Source organism: Myotis yumanensis, unplaced genomic scaffold (assembly GCF_028538775.1).
Source record: "Myotis yumanensis isolate MYYU_CA2020_CCGP unplaced genomic scaffold, mMyoYum1.0.hap1 SCAF_18, whole genome shotgun sequence".
NCBI lineage: Eukaryota > Metazoa > Chordata > Mammalia > Chiroptera > Vespertilionidae > Myotis > Myotis yumanensis.
In genome coordinates this window covers 23114605-23139125 of record NW_027223769.1, presented here as the reverse complement: position 1 = coordinate 23139125, position 24521 = coordinate 23114605, and the positions used below count along the sequence as shown (strand labels likewise).

Below are 24521 nucleotides of genomic sequence, written 5' to 3'. Positions count from 1 at the left end.
CAATACTTGTCAATCCAAAGCAAACAGTGGCAATTCTTAGCAGTTCGAAAGTGGAAACCAGTGCGAAAAGAAAAGGGTAACTTCGTCTCTACGGCCTCAACTAACCAAGGACGTCAAAGCTGATGTTCCCTCAGGAGAAGGAGTAAGGGGTGCTTAATCCCTTGCTATTTTGACAGTTATAGTCCCTTATGTCTAGGTATGAAAACTTCCTGTGGTCTTTCCCGCTTGCCTGTTACCCTTGACCTTTAAGCACACGGGTGACGGGAAGTCCTCTCTCTCCATCTAAGGATCATCTATCGCAGCGAGGGAGATAGAAAGAGCGTGGATCTAGAAACCTGACCTTTTCGCCTTGGGCAAGTCATAATTTAGGAAGTCGCAGTTCCCTCCACCATAAAATAAGAGAATCATCATTCCACTGACCTCATAGGTTTCAAGTTTTAAATGAGGTAATATATCCATCAAAGTGATTTGTGAACTACAAGGCAATGTATACATGAGAAGAACTGTTATCATTCTCTCACTGAGTCTGAGTTTTTATAGGAAAAAATCCCCCCCCCCCCCCCCCCCCCCCCGGCCAAGTCTGCCTGGGTACCATACACTTTCACCGGTGTCCTAATGTCTCTCTCCATCCTATGAGCTCCGTGTTCCAGGCTAGCCGAGGGCCAGTCTCACATCTGTATTTTGCTCCTATAGACTGTGCAAAATTAGAAAAACAAGCTACAGCAGGAGTGGCTGGATACCTTTCTTTTCTCATGGGCATGATGTCTAGTTTCTCTTTGCACAGCTGGCTTAAGTCACATCCTTCCTTTGGGTGACTCACTTTTCAGTGGTGGACTGTGGGCCCCTGAGGGCAGAAGTAACAGCCCTGGCAAACCCTAGCAGACACAGCCCAATGCAAAGCAAGACGGTTCCAGGCTCATGGACAGCCACGGAGGCTCAAAGGTACCCTGACAGATTTTTCTAATACTCGTACTGCTGGCCTCACAAGGACTAGAAAACCAGTGAAGTGCCTTGAAGAGACTGGAAACTGACAGAACAGATGGCCACTTCAGCAGATGCTCTTGGTCATTACCTTCGCTGCGTAACTCCACATCTCAATCCGATCATTGAGGCGTTTCTTGCACTCCGGTTGTAACCTCACCCGCTTGTCCTCCAGGGCCTCCATGAGGCAGGACATTTCTGTGGAAGAAAAGGGATAAGAACAGTCTGAAACCTACAGAACTGAGAGATTTCGGTAAGGTTGGGGGGAAGGCTATCTAACCACCAGAGACTTCAGATCTGTTGGATGAACAAAGTTAAATCCATTCTAGGAAACCTGACCCAAGATGTAACATGGAGAATGATGATATTTCATTCCCACATGGACTGTCCAGTCTCTCCTAAAACCTCTCTTATATTTACTGGGCACACATGGCACAGAAACAACTCCCCACCTGCCCTGGTTCTACCTCACACAAAACCTGTGCACTGAGCCTAATGTGGCCACTGGGGAAACTGACGAAGCTGAAGCTGGACAAGATGGGAAAGAGATCCATGATGGTGGCCTGACTTATGCTTCCTCAAACTCAACTCTCGCAGCGAGGTCCGTTCACACTGCAGATTTATTCCAAAGTTCATTTTGCCACAAAGGCTCTCAGAGGATGTCGTCTGTGGTTGAGCTGCAGCTACAGAACAGCGTAGCTGCACCTAATGTCTCAGGGGGAGTCTTTGCTCCTCCCAAGACAGTTCAGACAGGGTCAGTGTGTACAGTGACTTACGACGCCCGCGGCCAGGGGTGATGGCTGCGCAGTGGTGTTTGATGTCCAGGGCACAAGCTGTATGAAGAACTGGGTCCACAAAGATGTCTGCTTTGCTTTCCTTCAGCATGTTTAACACCTCCTGGAAAGGGAAGAGCATTGCAGAGAGAGCTTTTGTGGAGACAATGCATCAGATCTGCTGTCTGCAAATACTTTAGGTACAAAGAAGTCAAGGAGAGAAAGCTGAGACAGGCGGTAATGTGGTGATGATGCAGAGAGTACAGATTTTTAGTATCCAATTTTTTAAAAAGAATAGTTTATTGATTCTGAGAGAGAGAGGGAGGGTGAGGGGGAGAGAGAAACATCAATGTGAGAGTGTGATATCAATCTGCTTCCTCCTGCACACCCCTTACCGGGGATCAACTCGCAACCTGGGCATATGTCCTGACAGGGAATTGAACCAACAACCTCCTGGTGCACAGGACAATGCCCAATCGAGCCACACTGCCAGGGCATTTTAGTATCCAACAAAATTGAATTCAACCAATATACTTGGGGACCTACCTAGTGAATGAAAAGCTGTTTGCTAAACAAAGCAGGAGATTGTAAGATCAGATTTGTATTTTTGACATTATTATTAAATACTAAATGCTAGTATTCATATTGATGTAATACAATTATTTTGTTACTTTAAGAAGTCAGAAAATGTGAATTCTGAAAATCAGAGTAATACGCTATACGAAAATTCCCAAACAAAAGTAGATGTCTGCAAAATGTTTCACTTTACCTCCATTATCCTCAAAAGGAAAAAATTAATTCACAAAGCATAATGCTACTGCAACAACAATTCTTATTTGAGTTTAAAGAAGTTTTGAACAAGAGACATATAAGCATAATAGAAGTAAAATCAACTCTGCAAACCCTCCAATTATATATGATGAAATTATAGGAGGTAAAGACAGTCTGGAAATGATTTGTTAAATAAAAATTAGTTTGCTCTCAATAAAGACCGTGGTTCCTGTAAAACAACAATAAAAACAAAAACCCAAAAATAAAACTCAAGTCTCCACACTGGGGATCAAGCCCGCAACCCAGGCACGTGCCCTTGACTGGAATTGAGCCCGGGACCCTTCAGTCTGCAGGCCAACGCTCTATCCACTGAGCCAAACCAGCAGGCCACTGAAGCACTTTTAAAAAAAGATAACGCTTTTTAAAAAAATGGTCAAATTTTCAATTTTGTAGTATACTGTATGCTTAAAATCATATTTTGATAAATTTGTTTTTATGTGATGTTTCTGAAATGAATTAAATTTTTAGTTTGATTTTTATGAATGCAATGCACTTACTGATATATTGGAATTGACATTTTGCTCTGGTATTCCACTCAGAGTGCCCTTTAAACAATGGCCTAGTCATGGAAATGAGACATTCACAAATAATTAGTACATGTGACAGAATATTTAAGTTATAGGCCATTGATGGTCAAGAATCAAATTAAAGTTTGGTAAGAGAGAACAGCATAGCATTCTGGGAAGGAAGGTTTAGATTTTATCACTAAAAGGTGCAGAATATAGCATTAAAGGAAAAAGGGGGAAGAGGAGAGAAAAGCAAGTGGGGGAGTGATGATGGCGGTTACCCTTTTGCACATGTCTGTTTTGATTTTGAGCAGGTTCACTTTGAGGCACTCCTCCACTTGACCTGTCTGCTCCTGGGCTGCTGCTTCCTCGGCACACAGATTGGAGATCTGTCCAGGAGACACACAAAACAAGGCCGCCCCACTCTCACCGGAAACCTCGGTCTCTGAAATGTGCAGATCTGGCGATCCTCCCACACACGTGCCCAGAGCTCCACTCAAACGGATTCCTCCTCCTCCCCTCCCTCCAGAACGAGATACCAACCTCCGTTTTTTGTTTTCCTTCACAAGGACTGGCTTTCCCTTTGTATCCAATTTTACTGGCTTTTCCTTTTCCTTCGTCAACCCTAAGACCTGAGAGACTGTCCCAGGACTGCTCAAGGACTAGCATCAAACATACTCCCTGATTCCACAGGAGGAAGGTCATGCAGCCAAGTTCATACTAAAAGCAAGTGCTTCACATTTCCAGAGGTTCAGGGTCAACCCAGACTCACAACTCAAACACACACAGAGAGGGAGAGAGAGAGAGAGATATCCAGGAACATAGCCTGCAGCACAGATTAAAAACTTAATCTTTTGAAGTATTTTTAGCTACGACCCCCCTCAAGTTCACATACATTGAACAAGGTTCTCCACTCGGCCCTTTCTAGCTAGGAAATCAAATGATTTCCAAGGACTGGCACTTCTTTAGAGCTATTATAGGAGCATGTCCATCTTTCTGCCAAGTCTTGGGCTGTTCTGGGTTCCCTATCAGAACCAGGAGAAGGGAAGAGTAAACTGTATGTAGAGACATAATAGCAGAATGATTTTGTTTAATAGAGAACTACAGAATCAGCCCTGCATAGTGACAGGACTAATTCCGAGTTACAGAGAACCAGGAACTTGGACCATGGAGAGCCTAAAGGTGTCCCTTCAACTCACCCTGGAGCCAGGGCTCAGGGAAAGAGAGTAAAGAACTTTGCTCCATTGAAACTTCTCTGACCAACTCTGTTCACAACCGGTTTCATCCCCAATTCTACCTCATCCGAGCAGTGCAGCTGCAGCTGAGGATCGAGTCGGTAATCCAGAGCAGACTCCTGAATAATAATCCGGATCTGGTCTTCGCAGTCTGAAGAGAGGCGCTACATGTGACAACGGGAGAACATGTCAGGCTGTTAGACAACTTCAGCTTTTACTTGGCCCCTGACGTGGGGAAGGTATAAAAAGGTCCTGGGGCAGTAGGAGCGAGTGAGGCCTTCCCACGAGAACCAGTGCCAGGAACAGAGGCGGCTCCATGAACACACCTCTGTGGAGAGCCCGGGCCAATTTACCTGGTCAGCATATCTCAGCTTGAGGCAAGAGATGACTTGGCCTTCCAGTTCTGAATCCTCCTTGGCCTTAGTCAGGATACCGTGACAGAATTTAGGAATGTCGGCTTTACAGGCTTTCCTTAACACGGGGTTTAGGCGGTAATCTAGAGCAAAAAGTGTTAAGAACATGATAAAATATTCCAACTGGATTCACAAGTTTTTAGAGAGCCACCTGCCAAAAAGGGACATATTATATCAATGACCACAAATAAACCATTGATGTATTTATTCAATGAATGTATATATGCTGAGCTCTATTTGTTTTTAGTCAGAAATACAAACCAGGAATCCCTCTACGGCGTAGCAGCTGCTCAGAGTCTGAGACTGATCTTCTGAGCAGTCCTCACAAACATCAACCTTCCCCATACAGTTAGCTTTGAAAATACTGAGAACAGAATATCCAACTCACCTTGGCCATTTAGTTACAAGGTAACTCAGGGATAAAACTTCTCTGCTCTAAAATGAATGACCCATATACTCACCTGCCACATGCGTGAAGTTTTATTAAATCTCTAGACTTTTCAAGAAATCTAGCCCTGATTTCTTTTGTAAGCCCTTCAAAGGCAGTTTTCTATTTTTTTCAGCCTCTTCTTTCCCATGGCTTTTGTTCTGTTTTCCTGGATACTATTCAAGGGAGGATTAAGCCCTTTTGCTTACATCCACGCTCTCCCTGAAAATTCCCAAGCAACAAAGCACCTAGTTTTATGAGGCATGGACCCGCCCACTCAGTTCCATTACGTGCGGGCCAGAAAGCCAAGCCAGGATGTTACCTGTGTTCTGGGTGATCTGGCGCTTGGTTATCATCTGTTTGCATTTGGGATCCATCAATTCACTGTTTTTATTTTGTTTCAAGCACTGCAACATGGTTTTGGAATCTGCTTCTGGACAAAATCTCTGCAAAGAATCAAAGTTTTATAAAAATAGCTATTCAAACATGGCAATTAACACCATCTGCATCACCTGTATTACTCAAACATCTGTTGAGAAGCTTATGACAGAAGCAGCCTGCAGGTATCACTTGGTACAAGAGAAATGACTAAGCGTGAATAAGCATTCAGCCTCAAGCCCTACTCTGTACCTACTTTCCACTGTAGCTCTCACATTTCTTTCTCCTACCTCAGTGTCTCCTAGTATACATAGGATTGATTCCCTACCCTCATGGCTGTTACATTACGTGGCATCTCATGAGCGTAAGTATTATCAAGCATGAATTTAATTGTACCAGGTGGCCAAATATCTACCCAATTCCAATGGGAAACTCAGGAATTACCCAGTAACCAATGTGAACAGGGATGTGTGGAAAGGACCCATCTGGTTTATCTCTTAACTACAGGGCCAGTCCCTATACACTGGTGAGTGTCCTTGAAGTCAGAGCTCCATTTTGGACTAGTAAAAAATTCCATCTCTACCTGCTAATTCTAGTATGGGGATGACATCTGAATATGGGAATGTGAACTGTTGACTGATCTTTATAAAAGTAATATCAAGTTTCTGCAAACCCAACCCTGATATTTCCATTTTTACAGAGGACTCAATTCTACCAGGCCCACCAAAAGACTTCTAACTTTCACAATTCTCTTTGGAATTTATTTGCTAGGTTGAAAAGTAGCATTTTATCTTAAAGGGAAGCGGAAGTAAGTGGTCAGAACCTTAAGTTTAATCTCTGTATAAATGGGTAGATCCAGGAACTGATGTCCAGGTTCTCAAGTCAGCCCTGCTGTAGAGAATGTTCACTGCAGAAGTAAATGAACCAAAAAACTTGTCAAATGGAAAAGCCTTTCCATGGTGGTGGATTAATGTCAGGACATTCTGAAGGTGGCTTTCTCAGTATACCACCATGAATCGCCCCCAAAACCAATCATATATTCATTGGACCTCTAGTTACTCGTGGCTCAGGTCTAAGTGAGGTCTGTTATCTTAGCTCAGGGTTGGTTTTTTTTAACTTGACGTACATCAGAATCGTCTGGAGAGCTTTAAACCAGACGCTCCACTCCCAGTTTCTGATTCAGCAGATCTGGGTGGGGCCCAGGAATCTGCAGATTCCCTGGGGATGCTGATGCTGCTGGTCTGGGACCAGACTTTGAGAACCACGTCTTAGCTGTATAAACAATGAAAACGGGAAGATCATATGAATTTCCTCTGACATTTAAAGAGGTTTATGCTGTCATTTTTACTCACCCTGTGCTTAGTGCTTGGTTTTGGACCTCTTACCTTTATCATCTGCTTGCAGACCCTCATGAGCGTATAATCTAGTTCTGGGTCCATCATCTCTGTCTCCTGCAGCTTAAAAACTTTCTGGTGGCAACGGGTACTTAGCTGCTTCTTGTTTTCTTTCAGACATTCGATAATCTAGGGCGTAGGGTAATGGTCAAGTTAAGGGGTGCACCAGGATTGATAATCCACGTCTTCCGACTGAAGCATTCAGATCTTAGTACATCCCCCTTTCTATCCAAGTACCTTCCATGTCTAATTCCTAGGTAATAGGAATCAGAGTTTCCTTACCAAGGAGAATTATATTTATAGATGTATAACTTCAGAGCTCATAGTAAACCAACCATATAAAAATAATGAATAGCCCTAACCAGTTTAGCTCAATGGATAGAGCGCCGGCCTGCAGACTCAAGGGTCCCAGGTTCGATTCCGGTCAAGGGCATGTACCTTGGTTGCGGGCACATACCCAGTAGGGAGTGTGCAGGAGGCAGCTGATCGATGTTTCTCTCTCATCGATGTTTCTAACTCTCTAGCCCTCTCCCTTCCTCTCTGTAAAAAATTCAATAAAATATATTTTTAAAAATAATGAATAGCAGGCTGCACTGAGCTCTAAAGGAAAGGAAACCCACTCAGGATCCCTGGCTTCTTTTGCTTTCTCCAGCTGATCCTTGTCAAGATTCCTTCTGAAGCAAACAGGAGGCTCTCTGGCTTTCTCTAGAGCAATAACCCTGACTAGACTGCACGCACAAGCCAGGAGGTTCAGTTCAACTCACCAGTTACCACAAGAGAATAGAGCATTAGAGGCCAGGTATAAATTAGACCCAATTCTTACCCCACACAGGGCAAACTTTATATAAACAAACAAGTACAGTAAAAAAGACGAGTGGATTAACATAAAAGCATAAAGTATATGATGCTAAGTGAAATAAGCCAGTCAGAGAAAGAAAAATAAGATCTCACTTATATGTGGACTCTAACGAACAAAATAAACTGACAAATAAACTAGAGTCAGAGGCATAACTACATGGAACAGACTGACAGCTGTCAGAGGGGGAACTGGATGAAAGGAGGTGAAGAGATTAGCCAAAGAACACATATGAGTAACCCACAGACACAAACAACAGTGAGGTGATGGCCAGAGGGAAGAGTGGGTGCATGGAGTAGCACAGGATGGATTTACGGTAGTGAATTAAGTATATCCTGACTCCTTCCCTCTATCCTCTGTGAACGATGCAGATGGAAAGCTGCAGTAGCCAGGGCTGTAGTATAAAGCCACGAGACTTCTGTGAAATTCTCAAGGCACAACCAAGAATCATCAAATAACTGAGGGAAAAGGTAACAGCACAATCAAAACATATTGTTTAATAGCCTCAGAACAACACAGAAGGAAATGCTAAATGATAAGCAAGAACAGGTTATGAAAAGAACCAACTGCAGATCTTGGGAATGAAAACAGCAGAATGGCATGAATTCTGAGACTGAAAAAGCCAACCAGAATAAAGAAGTAAAAAAAAAAAGAATGCCTAATTATATCACAGTGAAAATACAGATTATTAAAGATAAAGAGAAAACTCAGAGGCAGATTAACTAATAGAAGTGAGAATCAGATTGCCCTAAGACTCTGCGTCAACAACACCAGGGACAAGAAGACAATGAAGCCACTATCTCAAAGGAAAGCTCCATGGCGATGCCCTGAACTAGAAGGGGCAGTTGAGTTACTGGGAGAACATGAAAAAAAAAAAAAAAATCAGAGGGATTGAACAAAAAGGAAAAAGAGAGAGAGAACTCAAGGACATGGACAACAGTGTGGTGATTGCAAGGGGCAGAGGGCGGAGGTGGAAGAGGGCATAAAGGAGATACATGGTGATGGAAAAAAATAAAGTAAATCCTTGGACTATTCCTAAAAAAAGTTATTTGCTTGCACTGCATTCCTGATGATTCTGGGTAGGTCCCTGTTTCCACGTATTTTTTTAAAAAGTTTCTTAGGTGATACTTGTGTGGCCTTTAGTGAGGCACTGCAAGGGGAACATGGTGAGGGAATGACTAACTACAGAGGTGCAGAGTGCTGGGAAAGCGAGAGAGAGGAGGAGGCATATGAAGGATCATTAAGAGATTATTAGGCAGACATGGAAACTGAAAGAGGAAAGAGAATAAACAGGAGACAAAGAGAAACTTTGGGAAAAGTCTGGCGTAACTCGTGAGAGGATGATTAGGTTGGATAGGATGTGATGAGGCCTATCCCACTAAAGAATTAATTTTTAAAATGTCATCTTCACACACACACACACACAAAATAAATAAAGTAAAATGTCACCTTCACATTACTCTTGCAGTTAAAAAACAACAAAAAGTTACCTGGGCGTTGCCATATTGCACCGTGGAACAGTAGTTCTTGATGTCACTCTTGCAGGCTTCATACAGATCTGGTTCCAGACGGATGTCCTCTGTCTGCAGGAGCGGGAACCAGCATGGAAAAGGGAGGTTACTCTGAGCTGGAGATGTCAAATGTTCTACATATTTTTGATTGGATCCTGTCTGGTAACCACAACTTCTCCACAGCAAAGTGGCAGGAGAATGGGGATTTAGTTTCAGTTCTGCCACTAACTAGCTGCATGGCCTTGGACTTTCTTTGCACAATAGAATTTTCCTCTTATAGTGCACACTGTGGTTGACTTGCACTTCACCGTGGTGATCAGTGCCTGGCACTCCCCTGGAGACGGCTGTTGTCCAGGGGTTGGGCACAGACCTCAAACTGACACTATCAAATTGAAGGGAAAGATCTTTTTTTCATGCTGGGGGAGGTTTCTCTTGTTTTTATTTTCCTGCTGGAGATAAATTTGGGGCAGGTGGCCCAGGGTTGCAGGCAGCCATCATGAGGGAAAGCAGCCTTTGGCAAAGCTGGGGCAAGAACAGCAGAGTGAAAGGAGAGACCTTTGATCCCGCGGGCATTACTATGCAATGACAGTATTGCATGCTTACAGCTGTGTCTTGCTCTGGACTTTGTTTCACACAGTAAAAGTATTTTCTCATTCAAATACAAGGTAAAACAAGAAGCTGTCATATGGTAAAACTTTAGCCCAATAGTGGCTAAAACCTTTCAATTAGCCCTCACCCCTCACCCACTTCCTCCCCTCTGCCCCAGGGCTTCTGGGTCTGCCGCTCTGGTTGAGGCATTACCATCTCCAGCTCCTCCACCCGCAGCTGCTTGCGGCACTTCAGGGACACCCTGTGTTCTTTGGCTTCCTGCAGAGTGTCGTTGCGCACTGTGGTGCTCAGGCAGATCACCACGTCCACCCTGCCAAGGGAAGGAGGAGGCCTGGGACTGGCTGGAGCCACCCAAGGGCAGGCGGCTGAGAGCTGGGCTGGGCCAGCACAACACCCCCTCCCAGAACTCACGACCCTTTTACCATGTTTTGAATGCCTTTCCTTTAAGTCTGTGTTCTCAGAACTCTAAAAGCAACAATTTGACTGTATATGTCATAAAAGTTGGGCCACAGCCCAAATGCTGACCATATTCCTGAGTGGCAGGGAGGCCACAGAGGCGAGGACAGTTCAACACTTGTTTTGTTAAAAAACATGTGATCAGAGAGGAAGGCTGCTCTTAACTTGAACCATGGCTTTGATGTACGTCCTGTGAAACTGATTCCTGAAAAGTATAGAAACCGGAGCAAAATGGGAAATTGGTTTATATGAGGGGAAATAGAAATAGAAATGTGCCTTTGCAAAGAGTGACAGGGAAGGATTCAGGTAGTCATGCTCCACAAACGCATCACTCTCCTCATTAAGATGTAATTCCTAAATGAATAAGGTTTTGTTTTTCACTATATCTCTAACTCAGTAAAGCCACTCCTTCCCTGAAGACACGACTGAGTGGAGTTATGTTGGGAGGAAGTCAGCTAACCTCGTCGTCACAGTGCTACTTGATCCCAAGTACACAACCTCCATCTGCTCCACCAGTGACATAGCCCCAACTGGGAAAATTAAAAATGCTTCCTTAGTCTACGAGGTTCCCACATCAGAACTACCACCACCAGTGGTGGCTCAGCAGCTATAAGGATGATGTCCAGACAAGGCAGTGTTTGGCCACACTTTCAGAGGGTGAGCAGGAGGCCTCCTGGGCTACCAGACAGCGGGAGGCTGCCTGACAGCTTGGATATTCATTCAGGAGCTAAAAAGCATTTAAGAGAAGCAGAATGAATCAATTAAAAGCTACATTACTTCTTCTTTATGTTGGGGCAAAGTTTCAGCACATCCTCTTTGCAGGCCATTTTAAACTTGTAGGAGAACCGAAAATCCTTCATCTGCACCTAAAAACAACAATGAAAAAGAAAGTCAGAGGCTTGGAAGCAAGTCCTAACCAGCAGTGCTGGGTGACACTGTGTTCGTAGTTTGCAGAAGCCAGCCTTCCGGCCTCTGCATGACTGGTCCTTGTCTCCACAGCCTCTGTGAACTGCTAACCTCCCCATTCCTCCCTCTGCTGCACGCACAGCAGTCCCCTGCCATTCCAGTCACACACATGCTGTTCCCTCGGCCAAAGGACCCTTCTCCCAGATCTCCCCCTGGTTTTCTGTCACTGCCTTGGCGTTTCTATTCAACTACCTCCTTCTACAGTCCCTTGTCTCCTTCATCCTCCAACCCTTTCATGCATTATTTTTCTTCATAGGCTCACCTGATTCTATCTGTGTCTTCCTCTTACTAGAACATAGTCCACAGGGCAGGGTTTGTGTGTTCCACCCCAGAGGCCCTGAACCCATTTGTCAAAGGCTATATGCCCCAGAAGAGGGGAATTTTACACAGATGCTTGGATTGCATCCTCCTGGCAAGAAAATGCTTGCTTTACCAGAAACACTTCCGTTAGACATGTGGTAACAAAGAAGAGCATGACTTAACCTTCTTATTATGACAGATCTGGGTAACATGATTAAGGGGGGGGAAAAAAGGCTTAGAGTCCAGTGTATTGATACATATTTGGGCTGCAATGAACAGTGACCCAAAATAGCAGATCTCACTGAGACTGTTCAAGGAAAGGCTAAAATACATCATGAAAGCAAGGAATGTGACTGAGGCAGGAAATGCCTCCTTACTGTCTCTATCCCCAATGGATTACACACTCCCTAAGGGTACCAACTGTATACAGTCAAACCTCATTTCTGGAAATTCTCCCTCTCAGTTCTCTACCAAGTTGTTCATAGAAAAAATGTCTTTGTTGTCAAACTGACAACCCTTTATGCTGATACCTCTGCATGACAAAAAGCGTCTCTCAGGCAACAAACAAAGGAGAGAATGGTTTTGTTGCTGGGGAAAGCAATGATTAGCACAGTTTTAAAACATAAAGAGACCATCAAGAGTGCTAATATTGCTAATGGTGTGAAAGAAACAATGATCACAGACAACTGGAGAGGTAGAAAAACTGTTGTTGATTTTGATAAACAAAAAGCAGTTAGCCAGTGACAACCATTTCTGAGGCAGTAATATATGAACAAACAAAGATGCTGCATGCTGACTGGAAAGACACCACTGGAATGAATGCTAAAGTGATTCATTCAAAGCTAATAGGGGATGGTTCGATAAATTTAAGAAAATAAGTGTTTTTTAAAAAGATTAAACAGTACATTAGACATGTACTATATATAAGAAAGGTTAAAGCAGGGAATCACTGGAGGGTCTGGAATGGATTAATTCAATTTATATTTTTTCTACTGGGAGGAAATGATTTGGTTTGTGACAAATCATTTCTCGAACAGCCTTCAGGAATGCATTAAGTTTGAGAACTGAGGTTCCATTGTATTTATCACTGAATTTTCAGGAGCCTAACAAAGCATCTGGCCATAGCAGGAAAAAAACACATTTATTGAAAACAAGTCAAAATAGGGCATGTATTTGGAGAAAACAATTTTTCACAAGAGCAGTCAAGGCAAGAAGGCTCTGCCCAGTGTTACTGACCAGCTGGAAGTGGGTGACGCCAATGGCGCACTTCTCATTCATGTCCTTCTGGTGTTTGTTTTGTATCAGACACTCCATCAGGTCCCCGGAGTCTATCTGGTTATCTGCCACATCCTGAAAAGGCAGTGCACATTTACACTTCATTTGTAACAATTAATAAACACATCTTATAGTCTAGTCCATAAAAAATGCAAACAGGGTATATATTAAATTATGTCAAAATAAGCCTGAGAAGTTACAAGGGACAAACATCTAGGGAATAAAATTCACACAGCAAGCGGCCCTGCGCGAAGCTCCAACAAGAACATGCACTACGCAGTCAATGCTTTTACTCCTTTGCTTCCTGGTTGTCAGGTCCTCATGGTTCCTGGGTGTGTTTTGCTCCCACAATTAGATAATCTAATACTTGAATAAAGTAATAAAGTAACAGAATTTGCTCAATATCCAGGTACAAGAAGACAGTTGGAAGGGGAAGCCACTGTTACTGCTAACAAGTCCTGCACTGATGTACTGGAAGCAACTCAGCCATGCCCACGGGGCCTTCCCGGTCCCTCTCTAAAGGGCATCCCAACATCTGCTGCGAAGCACACATCTGGACACCTATAAAGGATGACCAAGTAAGGCTTCCCAGGATGGTGGCATCCCCTCTTGATTTTGTTTACATCTTCAACTTCTCAAAGTTGGCCACTCAGGAGTAACATATGCTGAAGACAGAGATGATACAACACACTTGGGGGCCAGAGTCCTAGTGAATTCAGTTCTGTTTCTAACCCTTGATTCTCCAGACATCACTTACGTGGCAAAAGTTCTGAATTATGGGCTCGCAGGCTCTCATCAGCAAGGCTTCTATTTGAATATCCTGTAGAAGATTAAATATATTAATTCTGCCTTAGGAAGAACCAGGGGTGGAAAAGGAGCAGTTTCTTTCTCTGAATTTAGTAGCATCTGATGGGCAAATAATCTGTTATGTACATTTGGAGACTATTTTAGTCTTTAAGTTAGAGAGCCCCAGCATAGATAGAACTAACTGCACCTCCATTATACATTGAAAGGCAAGTAAGTTTGCTAGAAGCAGAATTAAGAAGAGAGGAGAAAAAAAGCATTTAATAATAATACCAGAGTAGATAAAGTCTTTCAAGTTTTTCCAAAAAGCTAAGCAGTTCAAAATGAAAACAAGGGCAACTGACACCTATCTTTAGTTTATGAGCTCCTAAACCAGATCACTGTCCTCAAACCAAGTGAGAAACCACTGCCTCTTGGAACACACACTCAATGCCCTTAAGCAGAGAGTAAGCACTGGACAGTACTAGCTGCTGAAATAACAGCTTCCTTTAAAGAGTTACACACCCCAGAATGTCCTCATAAGCCCACAAGAACAACGTGAATGGGAGAGGAGTTGTCAGAACATGAAAGAAAGCAATAAACCTTTGAAAAATAGAAAGAAAAAAGACTAGTTGAGAAATGTCTAATTTTATGTATTGACCATTTAAATAGTTCTAAAAGGCTTGTTTTTTTTTTTGTTTGTTTGTTTTTAAAAGCAGTTTTTGCCCAGCTGAGTGTGGCTCAGCGGTTTAGTGTCGACCCAGGAACCAAGGGGTCACTGGTTCGATTCCCGGTCGGGGCATACGCCCGGGTTGTGAGCTCTATCTCCAGTGTGGGGTGTGCAGAAGGCAGCCAATCAATGATTCTCTCTCATCATTGATGTTTCTATCTCTCTCTCCCTCTCTCTTCCTCTCTGAAGAAAATTTAAAAAATTTTTAAAAAAGCAGTTTTCTGTTTCCCGGGTCTCTGCCCCACAAAACAATTTAAACATTTTTAGCTGCCTCTCTTCCCAGTAATAAGCTCTGAATTTTAAATAATATACCTAAGCTTATGAGGTTTAAATTTTATTTTGTCTATTTTAGTGGATTTCAGGATGGAACAGGGAAAAACATATGTATTCAATCTTCCATGTTTAACTGTAAATCCCAGGCTTTAATTTTATTAAACACACAAACATTAGCAAATGACCTAATTGAAAGAGCTGAAGATAACAGAAATGTTATACTCTTCTTGAATATGATTAAGAGATTTAAAATATAGCTATCTTTTCTTAGAGGGGAAAGAAAAGATTGGTCTAATCACAGTGATAAACTGAATTTATGAAGTAAACCAAAGAGCTAAACAGATAGAGAGTTTTTCTGGAGAAATGAGGAAAGGATAAAGTTCAGGAAGTATCACAATATTCTTCGCTATAAAGCAAACAGAAAGTGACAGGTTTCTTTTGTTTTCCAGAGAATCTGTATTCTCAAGACCCTAGAAACATAGGACGAAGAACAAAGGAAAGGCTGCTGACAGGGCACTTTCCTTCTAAGCGCTGCAAACTGCTTACCTCCGATTCTAACTCGGTGAGGTTGCCGACCAGGTCTCTGCACTCTACAGCCAAGTCATCCAGATGATCCTGGAGGCATTCAAGCTCCTGGAAACAAAAAGGCAATCCCTTCGGGTTTGTCAATTACATAAATGATAAAGGGAAGCTGAGATATCAGTGTCTACTTCCTTTTCAGTGGTCCTTCTTTTCTTTTTGTTTTAAAATTACTTCACTGAACAGAACACTAAAGTTTTACTTATTTCCCAAATTGGGATGATTGGAAAGATAACTACTTGATGTAACAGGGTGGTTAAGAGGGGTCAGCCATGTGAATCCTCCAGAAGACCAAATTGAGACAACCAGCAAGAATCAATGTTCAGGTGTCCTCAGAGTCTAAAAATCTTATCAGGCCTTTATTCCATTCCATCAACACCCTGTCACTCCATTAATTACTGTGTTTTGATTATGATCATTGGACAATAAATTCACAGTGAAAGATATGAACTATTTTAAGACTCTTTATGGGCAAAGTATGTTGAGACCCAGCATCTTCAACACAACAAAGAGCTGGAAGTTCCTGCAAGTCTGGGATTCTAACTCTAGCCCACATAAGGGACCCTCTGAGGGAAAGTGCCAAACAAGTGAGCACACTAGGGCTTGGTTCTGTAAAAGCTGTCTTGTCTGGGCTTTGGAAACTGAGCTGGAACTACCTTGTAGCATCAATCTATTACCATTTCTCTTAGAAATTTAGAGGCTGTTAAGTATAACACCAGCTCATTTTTTCAAAGCACACCAACAGCTATTTCTCAGTTAAACGACCAAGTTTAACTTACTATTTTGCAAGAATCTCGACTTTGAAATTAGAATGGGAAGGAAGGAGAAGGGCTGTAGGAATTATACAACCCTAAAGGAAAATGCATAATACTTTTGGGAGTAAAATAAATGGCTAAGGGAAAAATCCCATTCATGGAACCATGTCCTAAGTTTAGCTTCACAATGCAGCTTTCTCAATGTTACTTTACAGGCAGTAAGAAAGGAAACTGTTTCCTGGGATTCGGTATGACTATATCCCTTGTTTCATTAGACAGAGGCAGCAGAAAGCAAACAAAAAGCATTTTCTAACAATAAACTAGACAGAGCTATAGTAGGCCCAGAAAGCAAACTGCTAAAAATGACATTTCCAGGCTCAACAGATCTGCGTAAGCAGCCACTGCTTCCTGAAAACGTCTAATTCCTGCACCAGTTTAATCCCAGAGAGTGTTCTGGAGTGGTGCAAATGGACCTGGAGACCTGGGTTCACGGCTTGTTCAAGTACCAATGGGGCTTTAAACAAGGAGCTATTCCTCACTGCTTGGTTTCCCTGCATTGAGATAAAAGACAAGCCACTTTCCCACGTAATTTGACAGAATGTAATAATGTACCTCTTTTCTTTTCTTTAACTAGGCACAAAACCCTAAGGAACCATTTACAGCATGCATGTAATTCTTGGGGGCTGCTCCTTCTCTATACTTCCTTATGGAAAGAGGTTATAATATAATGAAACAAATGCCTGGCTAGGAATAGACCTGAGTCAATATACTTCACTTCTCTGAGCCTCAATTTCATCAATTACCCGATGGAGAAAGTCCATTCCTACATATCCTGTAGGACTGTTGTAGGTCACGCACACTATTCATGCATACAAATATTTACATGTATTCCTCCCTCAAAAAGGCTTAATGTGGCTTGTAAAAATGAGGGGGGGAAAACCACAAAATAAAATGAATAAAGATTAGTCAAAAAAGAGGAAAGGATGCCGAACCGGTTTGGCTCAGTGGATAGAGCGCCGGCCTGCGGACTGAAGGGTCCCAGGTTCGATTCCGGTCAAGGGCATGTACCTTGGTTGCGGGCACATCCCCAGTGGGGGGCGAGCAGGAGGCAGCTGATCAATTTCTCTCATCGATGTTTCTAGCTCTCTATCCCTCTCCCTTCTTCTCTGTGGAAAATCAATAAAATATATTTTTAAAAAAAAAGAGGAAAGGAGAGGAAATTATGTTAAAGAATGTAGGATGGAGCAAGTAGTAAGTTAGTACATAAGACGCCTACCACAAAATCTTACATATTGCTAGAGGCAGGCCATACCTTTCTTTGACTCTAGGCTTTTTAAGAGGCAACACAAAGAGGGAAAACAATCAATTACAAAGTAATATAAAAACAAACTAAATGCTTAGAAAAAGTATAGTTATTCTTGATTACAGAGACCAAACAGAAAATTTTCCCAAGGATTTCTTATAGAGAGATCATTAAGTAATTTAACAAATTATGTCCATGAAGTAAAGAGAAATGGATTTTTGGGGGGTTTGTACTCTATATAACATGGTAATCATGAATATGATGATGATGATGATGATGATGATGATGATGTCACCTACCTGTCCGGTCTCTGTTTTCTCACTGCACCATTTGCCCAGGTCAATCAGGCACTTATCCTGGAGCGCAGGATCCAGCTTAACATCCATGGCACGCTGGTGTAGGATCCTCTGGACTTCAGCTCGGCACTCCCGTGAGAGCTACATAAGAACAAGCAAAGCATTCTAAAGGTACCAAAACCAAGACACCTGATAATGCCAGGAAACTGACAAATAACTTTATACCTTAAATCTTTTCCAGAATAATAATTAAATGTTCTAGGAGGTTTCTAAAAACCTACCCTTTTTGGAATGAGATTATACATTGGGCCTATTCTATATATTATATGAAACAACATCCTTTTTTCAGAATATCCTAATAAAAAGTGAACTGAATTTGTTTAGGTTACATTAGGAAGTTTCTGTTCAGCAAGATTAATTTGCTATGACTCCAAGAATGTAGAGAATGTTGGGTCCAATTCAGGAGGGAAAACACACAGGTTAGGAGAACTGAGTTCAAATTTACCTAAACTCAGACAAGCAGATAACAGCAGAACCAACAGTCACCACAGGTTAGAATCAGACTCTTCCAGATGAGTTAGAATTAGAAGAGGGTGAAATAGATGAAAACTAGTATTTTTGGAAAGGTTGTGAGAAAGCGGTCATTGACAGGTAAAGATATTCTCTCTTCCTAAAAGGGCCATGTGCCTGGGGTGGCGGGGGAGAGATGGAGAGTAACTGCTTAACGGGCATGGGTTTCTTTTTGGGGACATGGAAATGTTTTGGAATTAGATATTGTGGTTGCACAACTTTGTCAATATACTAAATACTAAAGAGTTTTTCTCTTTAAAATGGTTCATTTTATGTTAGATGAATTTCACCTCAATTTTTAAAAGAAATATATATTTTAAAAAGACAGCTTCCAACCCTTTGTTTGTAAGACAGGTACCTCTTTCCATAGTGACTACCAACATGCCAGCTCCTGTGATTAATGGCAAGCTCATCATATGAAGAAAAAGGTAACAACAATTCCCATATTTTCTTACACAGCAGTATAAAAGCTGGGTTAAGACTGCAGTTAACTGAAGTACAACCTTTCTTTCTACCTGGGTCTCCTCATTCTTAATATTTGTTAACATGCATGTGAAATAATACCATCTCTATTTCCTGTAACAAATGCAGGACTGAAATGCAATCAGTACCTCAGATGGCTTTAAAAGGTCATCTGGGAGAGCAAGCAGCACGTCAAGTGGCACCAGAAGGCAGTAAACGTTGCCCGAGAGCCAAACCCACACAAATACCCCGACAAGAGGTGGCATCCAGGGCAGACAAATACCAGGAGCCTGGGCTATGGCGGCTTCTGCTCCACACAACCAGTGTGCTAGGAGAGAAGCCTATTAATATAGGCGATATGTGTTCTCATGCCAAGAGCAGGAGACGAAAAACAATTTGTATCTTGGCTAAGAGCTTCTAATGGATCTTTAAAGCTAAATAATGTTGGGGGCAGCAGAACTTAAGTGTGTATTTGTGATTTAGATTTTGGTAATCTAAAGAAAAAAATGGAAATATCCTGACTCACTTTGTTAAAAACATAAAATCAGGCAGAAAGAAGCTGGTAGGACACTCTGCGTGCACTCACTGAATGAAGAAGTTTTGGGTAGTGCAGCAACCCCTCCCCCCAGATACACGAATAACAAAAGTTTTCCTAGGATGCCAGAAATCAGAACAATATATAGCAAACTAATTAAAAAACAAATGACAAGAAGAAGAAATGAAGTCAATAGTGACGCATACCCTCCTGCCCTGCTCCTCCGTGCGGTAGGCATGTCTGTACAGGCAAGAGAACACAGCTCCAGGAGGCATAAACTCACTGGTTTCGTTCCAGCCATGGGTGTGGCAGAGACGAGATGCATCTCCCTGGCACTTGCGGTATAAGACAGGGTCCAGTCTGTAGAGTTAAGAGTTAAAAGATAACCACTCTTACTATACCCTTCCTTCTAGCACATGCTAAGGCTCTTACAATGTGCTTGTATGCGCATTAATAATCACCTCCAGCCCTGGCCGGGTGGCTCAGTTGGTTGGAGCACTGTCCCATACACTGAAAGGCTGCAGGTCTGATCTTGGTCGGGGTGCATATGGGAGGCAACTGATCAATGTCTCTCTCTCTTCTTTCCTCTCTAAAATTAATAAAAACATATCTTCGGGCGAGGATTAAAAAAATAATAATTTTAATAATCATCTCCAGGGTAGCGGAAACAGCAGGTAAGCAAAACTATATTCTTGAATTTGTTCTTTTGAACACACAGTGGTCAATGTGCAGAAGTTTGCTAACCTTAGTACAGAAGATTTAAGTTCTACCTCAAAGAGGTTATCTTGGCTATGAAAGGCACACAACATTTCAGTAACAGACTCAGCACTAACATGCCCTGGCTAAAGTGAGAAAATAAGGGTTGTAGCTGTCAGCAGGCAACCCACAACTTTTTACTCAATACTTTTTTCTAAGCGTACATGAAGTTCAATCCTACCTGATATACTAGATTTGGTAAGAGCAGGAAATGGTAAGATAAACAGAATCTCTCATTCAACTTCCTTTCTAGTAAAACTGTTTCTCTTCTATTCCCTATGCAAGGTAAGGCCATTAAAATTTAGTTTACCTGAATATGCTTATCAATTAAAAAAACTTGACATTTAACTTGGACTCTGGAGACAGTGCATTAGGCAATGAGCCTGCTGCTTCTCCGACTGAGATCAATGAATGCTTAATTCTGTCCACGTCATAAAGTCAATTTTGAGGGAGTGCTACTTAATGGAAGGAAAAAGGCTAATAATATTTAATGAGCAGCTTTTATGACTATGAAACATCTTTTGACCATGGCTGAAGGAATTACAAAAGAGGAAAAAACATGATTTTGTTAAGGTAGTAAACTCAGTAAACTCTGCTCTTTCAGTTTAGATGGCCTGAGTAAGCACAAGGAAATTCCCACCCAGCTTTCTGTAGTATTTTCCAGAGCAAATTTCAGGAAACAGAAACAGAAACACACTGAATTTTCAAATAGTCTTTCTAGTAAAGCATGTGGGTAAAGCATCTATTAATCCCCAGAAAAAGTTGATGACCAAAGTACAGTGGCTTAAACAACTGGATCAGGAAGCAGCTGAACATGGGAAGCAGAAGCAGCCTGATCCTACTGGCTGCTCTAGAGGTGGGAAGGGAGAATAAGACCTGGAGAGAGGAGGGAATTGCAGCCAATAAATTATAGTGGTTCTGATGGTAATAGATCCTTCTTCTATCTCATCTCTTCCCCCTATTTTTTGGCTAACAGGATCAGAAGAGAATAAAGTTGTTACTTATTGATAAGAGCCTCTTAAGATAGAAGAAATTCAATAACTTTGAATAGCTAAAGAAATAAAAGCAAATTCCCATACCAGGTACAAATCAATAAAAATAAAAATGTTACTATTGTCTACTTAGAAACATATCTGAAGACACTATTGCTGCCCCAAAGGTGCCCAAGTTCTCTCTGGATAGATGATGTCTGTGGTATCAGAAACATTTGATTCTGACTTCCCAAGTGGCAGTGAAGCCCAGTCAGCATGGCTCAGTGGTTGAGTGTCGACCTATGAACCAGGAGGTTCATGGTATGATTCCTGATCAGGGCACAGGCTCAATCCCATGTGGGGCCTGCAGGAGGCAGCCAATCAATGATTCTCTCTCATCATTGATGTTTCTATCTCTCTCTCCCTCTCCCTTCCTCTCTGAAATCAATAAAAATGTATTAAAAAAACAACAACACACAAAGTAGCAGTGAATGGGGACACTTAGGGACAAACTGCAGGGGCTGCCTCTGTTTTTAGATACTGTTCTGAAAGTAAGAAAGAGGTTTTTTAGGGATTAAAGTTGTTGGCTATTCCAGAAATTAACATAAACAAATTCCTATTGATTATTAAAAAAAAAAAATACAAGGGATATTGACTACACAGGAGAACAGGCTGAGATTTTACACTTACACTGGTTTCAAAATACTCACTTCCAATCTCGGGAGATAAAATACTGTAGCTCTAACAGACGGTGTTCACAGTCTTCTACCATTTTTTCTGTGTATAAATGTTCCATCAGGCACGAGAGGATCCTGGGCATAAAACAGGGGTGAAATTGCAACATGAGACAGAAGAGTTCTGACAATATGTGCAGAATTCTCACATTAGTATTCCCTTGGTCTAGGAAAAGCCATTCTGCCATTTCCTAGGGCAATCAGGCACTTACTCGCCCTGACAGAGATTAAGCCTTCTATCAGCTTGAGTCACTTAGCACTTAGGACTCAGCCTGCACAAGATCCATGTGCAGCTGCTTTATTTTTAACTGTTGATTATGAACATTTTCCAACACACACACCTTTCCTTCGCATAGCTTTATCTTCCTATGGCCCAGGTTGTTTTAACTGTCCTCCCTTGCTGATATTTTGAAGCAAATCATTCCATTGTAAGTACTTTAGCATGTTTTTCTATAATGAGAATGTAATAGCATTACCTACCAAAATAAATTAATTTTTTAAAATTTCCAATTATTTCATTCCTTTTTACATGTTCATTCAAATCAGGACGCAGAAAAGGTCCACACATTGGATTTAATTAATAGTATCTTAAATCTATTTTAATCTGCAGTAGTTTACTTCTTCCTCCCTCTCCCTTGCCCCCTGTATAGTTAATGCAATTATTTTTATATTGGTAAATATGCTTAATTAGTCTTAAGTGTGTTTGTCTATCTTCTCCAACCACACAAAAACCTTTACGGAAGATTATCTTGTTTTAATCCCCTCCCACAGCACGCACAGCAGGAGTGCATGCACAGCAGGACAATGACAACAGGTCTGCATTCATTTTACTGTTGGGAACTGCCCGTTGTAGGGTATAAAGATTTTTTAAGAATGGGAAACCTGTTCTCACTTGCAACCTGCTTTTAAGAGCTCTTTGCATATCATATGGAAGAAAACGAATGCATGTGATTTAAATATTTCATTATAGAATTTTACAGCTTTCCTAGGTCTTGTATACAACCTCAGAGTTCATTTTGCCCATGATTCCCCTATCCAACCACCACATTTTGTTTTATATTTCAATGAAAATTAATTACTCTCTGATGGTGATCAAGTAGCCAATATACAAACAGGATGAAAAGTATAGAGTGACCTAACGTACAAGCCCACCTATGCTCAGTCACTGTTAACAATATCATCACAATGCTGGGTTTAGGGGCCTCCACATCAGGCCCCTAAAAAAAGATTCCCACCCCAGAGCTGACGTCTTAATTCCCATACTAGTTTTAACAAAGGTTGGTATGTGTTGCTGTTTAACAAAATTCCAGTTATGATGTTGAGGGAACGTTCCCTGTGCTACACTGCCAAATAAAATGCAATATGGATAAATACCACAAACCACATAACCTACATTGGGTCTCCTGATCGTATGTGTTTGCAGGCGGTCTGTATTACAGATTCACAAGCTTCATTCAAAGCTCTATCAATGCGGTAATCTGCACCAGGGTCAGTCTCCTGAATCAGTGTTTGAAGCTGGATTAAAAAAAAAAAGAAGAAGAAGAAGAAGGAAGAAAGTAAGTCACTTACACATCAGGGAAGAGCAATGTTACCACTTCATACAATCAGTTACTAAGCCTGGCATATCACAAGGTCCTACAAGTGTCACTGGCCAAGTAAAAGAGCTCTTGCCCAATCCTTTCCAACTGGTTTCTCTACCTCGTTGATCGAGTTTTCCTATTTAAGCAATTGTAAGGATTACTTGCCTACCAGTCTGAACCATCAATGGACATTTGCAAAACCAAAGGTCTTTACAATATAAAGGCTACCCTTTCCCTTATATCTGCCTATGTAGTAATCAGATGACTAAATCTGACACTTAGAGGCCAAGCAAGAATTGAGTGAAGAGTAAATAATTTCCAGTTAGAAACCTACTTTGGCCCCAAGAATCTAAAATTTAAATTTTGCTACAAAGACACTGGCATTACAACAAGCATACTCTGCTTTATTAAAGATAGATGTGAGATTTCATTTAGCTTGCAAGAAATATTCATTACAAAAAAAAAGAATATAATACTTATGATCTCTTGTTTTTCCTCAACTCTCATTTATATAACAAAGGGGTAATCCAGAGCTAATAAGTATACAGAAAAATATTTGTCATTATGCAGCTGAAAATGAGAGTACAGTCTTTAACACTTACTTTTGCTTGGTCCATGCTTTATCATGAAATAAATCAAAAGTATGAGATGTGCCCTGGATTTTTCCCCTTTCTTTGAGGAAAAAGCAGTTGGGGTGCAGAAGAAACAGTTCTAAATTAAGGAACAGAGACCTGAGTTCTATTAATAGCTCTGGCTCTGCCAGATATTAGTGTTGAGAACGTGGGCACGTTGATTAACCTTTAAGTTTCAGTTTATTTAACTGCAGAGGATTATAAGAATATATAGAAGGTTATATAAACTGCAAGCATTTGACAGGTATAAAAGATCATTATTACTACAGATGGGTAGCAGATGGTGTTTTGGGGTGGGAATCTTGAATAACAGAGAGCACATCTGAAAACTATAATCCTGGTTTGGGTTCCTTTTTTCCAAGTTAAAGACCTGGAGCCCTTTTTGTGTCACAGATTTAGCCTTTCTTTGTAGGAGCTTTCTCTGATCCCCATACATTTGACCTATAATACCACAGGGGCTCTAGGAAAGTACTAACCCCATCACATATTGATCAGAACACAGAACAAAAGGAAATGAACAAAGAAAACCCCATCCTATCTATTCTAAAATAAGTCAATACTCAAGATGAGCGATATATGAAAGATTTCCAGTACTCTGGGATGAAAGTTATTTATACCAATTCTTGGTGGCAATTTAGAAAAGCTACAAAA

The 24521-nt window shown here is 41.5% G+C and overlaps 1 protein-coding gene across 1 annotated transcript in view; it reads right to left on the bottom strand.

Annotated features, from left to right (window-relative positions):
* The window catches only part of GLG1 (golgi glycoprotein 1), a 108375-nt gene that overhangs the window by 6365 nt on the left and 77489 nt on the right, over positions 1–24521 (bottom strand). The window contains exons 9-25 of the mRNA XM_070398267.1: positions 23052–23173; positions 21635–21736; positions 19404–19557; positions 17634–17771; positions 15244–15330; positions 13669–13731; positions 12873–12986; positions 11148–11236; positions 10107–10224; positions 9285–9377; positions 6930–7067; positions 5489–5612; positions 4680–4822; positions 4389–4490; positions 3373–3480; positions 1758–1878; positions 1073–1179 (exon numbers count right to left, since the gene is read on the bottom strand). Coding sequence (XP_070254368.1) covers positions 1073–1179; positions 1758–1878; positions 3373–3480; positions 4389–4490; positions 4680–4822; positions 5489–5612; positions 6930–7067; positions 9285–9377; positions 10107–10224; positions 11148–11236; positions 12873–12986; positions 13669–13731; positions 15244–15330; positions 17634–17771; positions 19404–19557; positions 21635–21736; positions 23052–23173 — 1923 coding nt within the window. The remainder of the gene's footprint in view (positions 1–1072; positions 1180–1757; positions 1879–3372; positions 3481–4388; positions 4491–4679; positions 4823–5488; positions 5613–6929; positions 7068–9284; positions 9378–10106; positions 10225–11147; positions 11237–12872; positions 12987–13668; positions 13732–15243; positions 15331–17633; positions 17772–19403; positions 19558–21634; positions 21737–23051; positions 23174–24521) is intronic.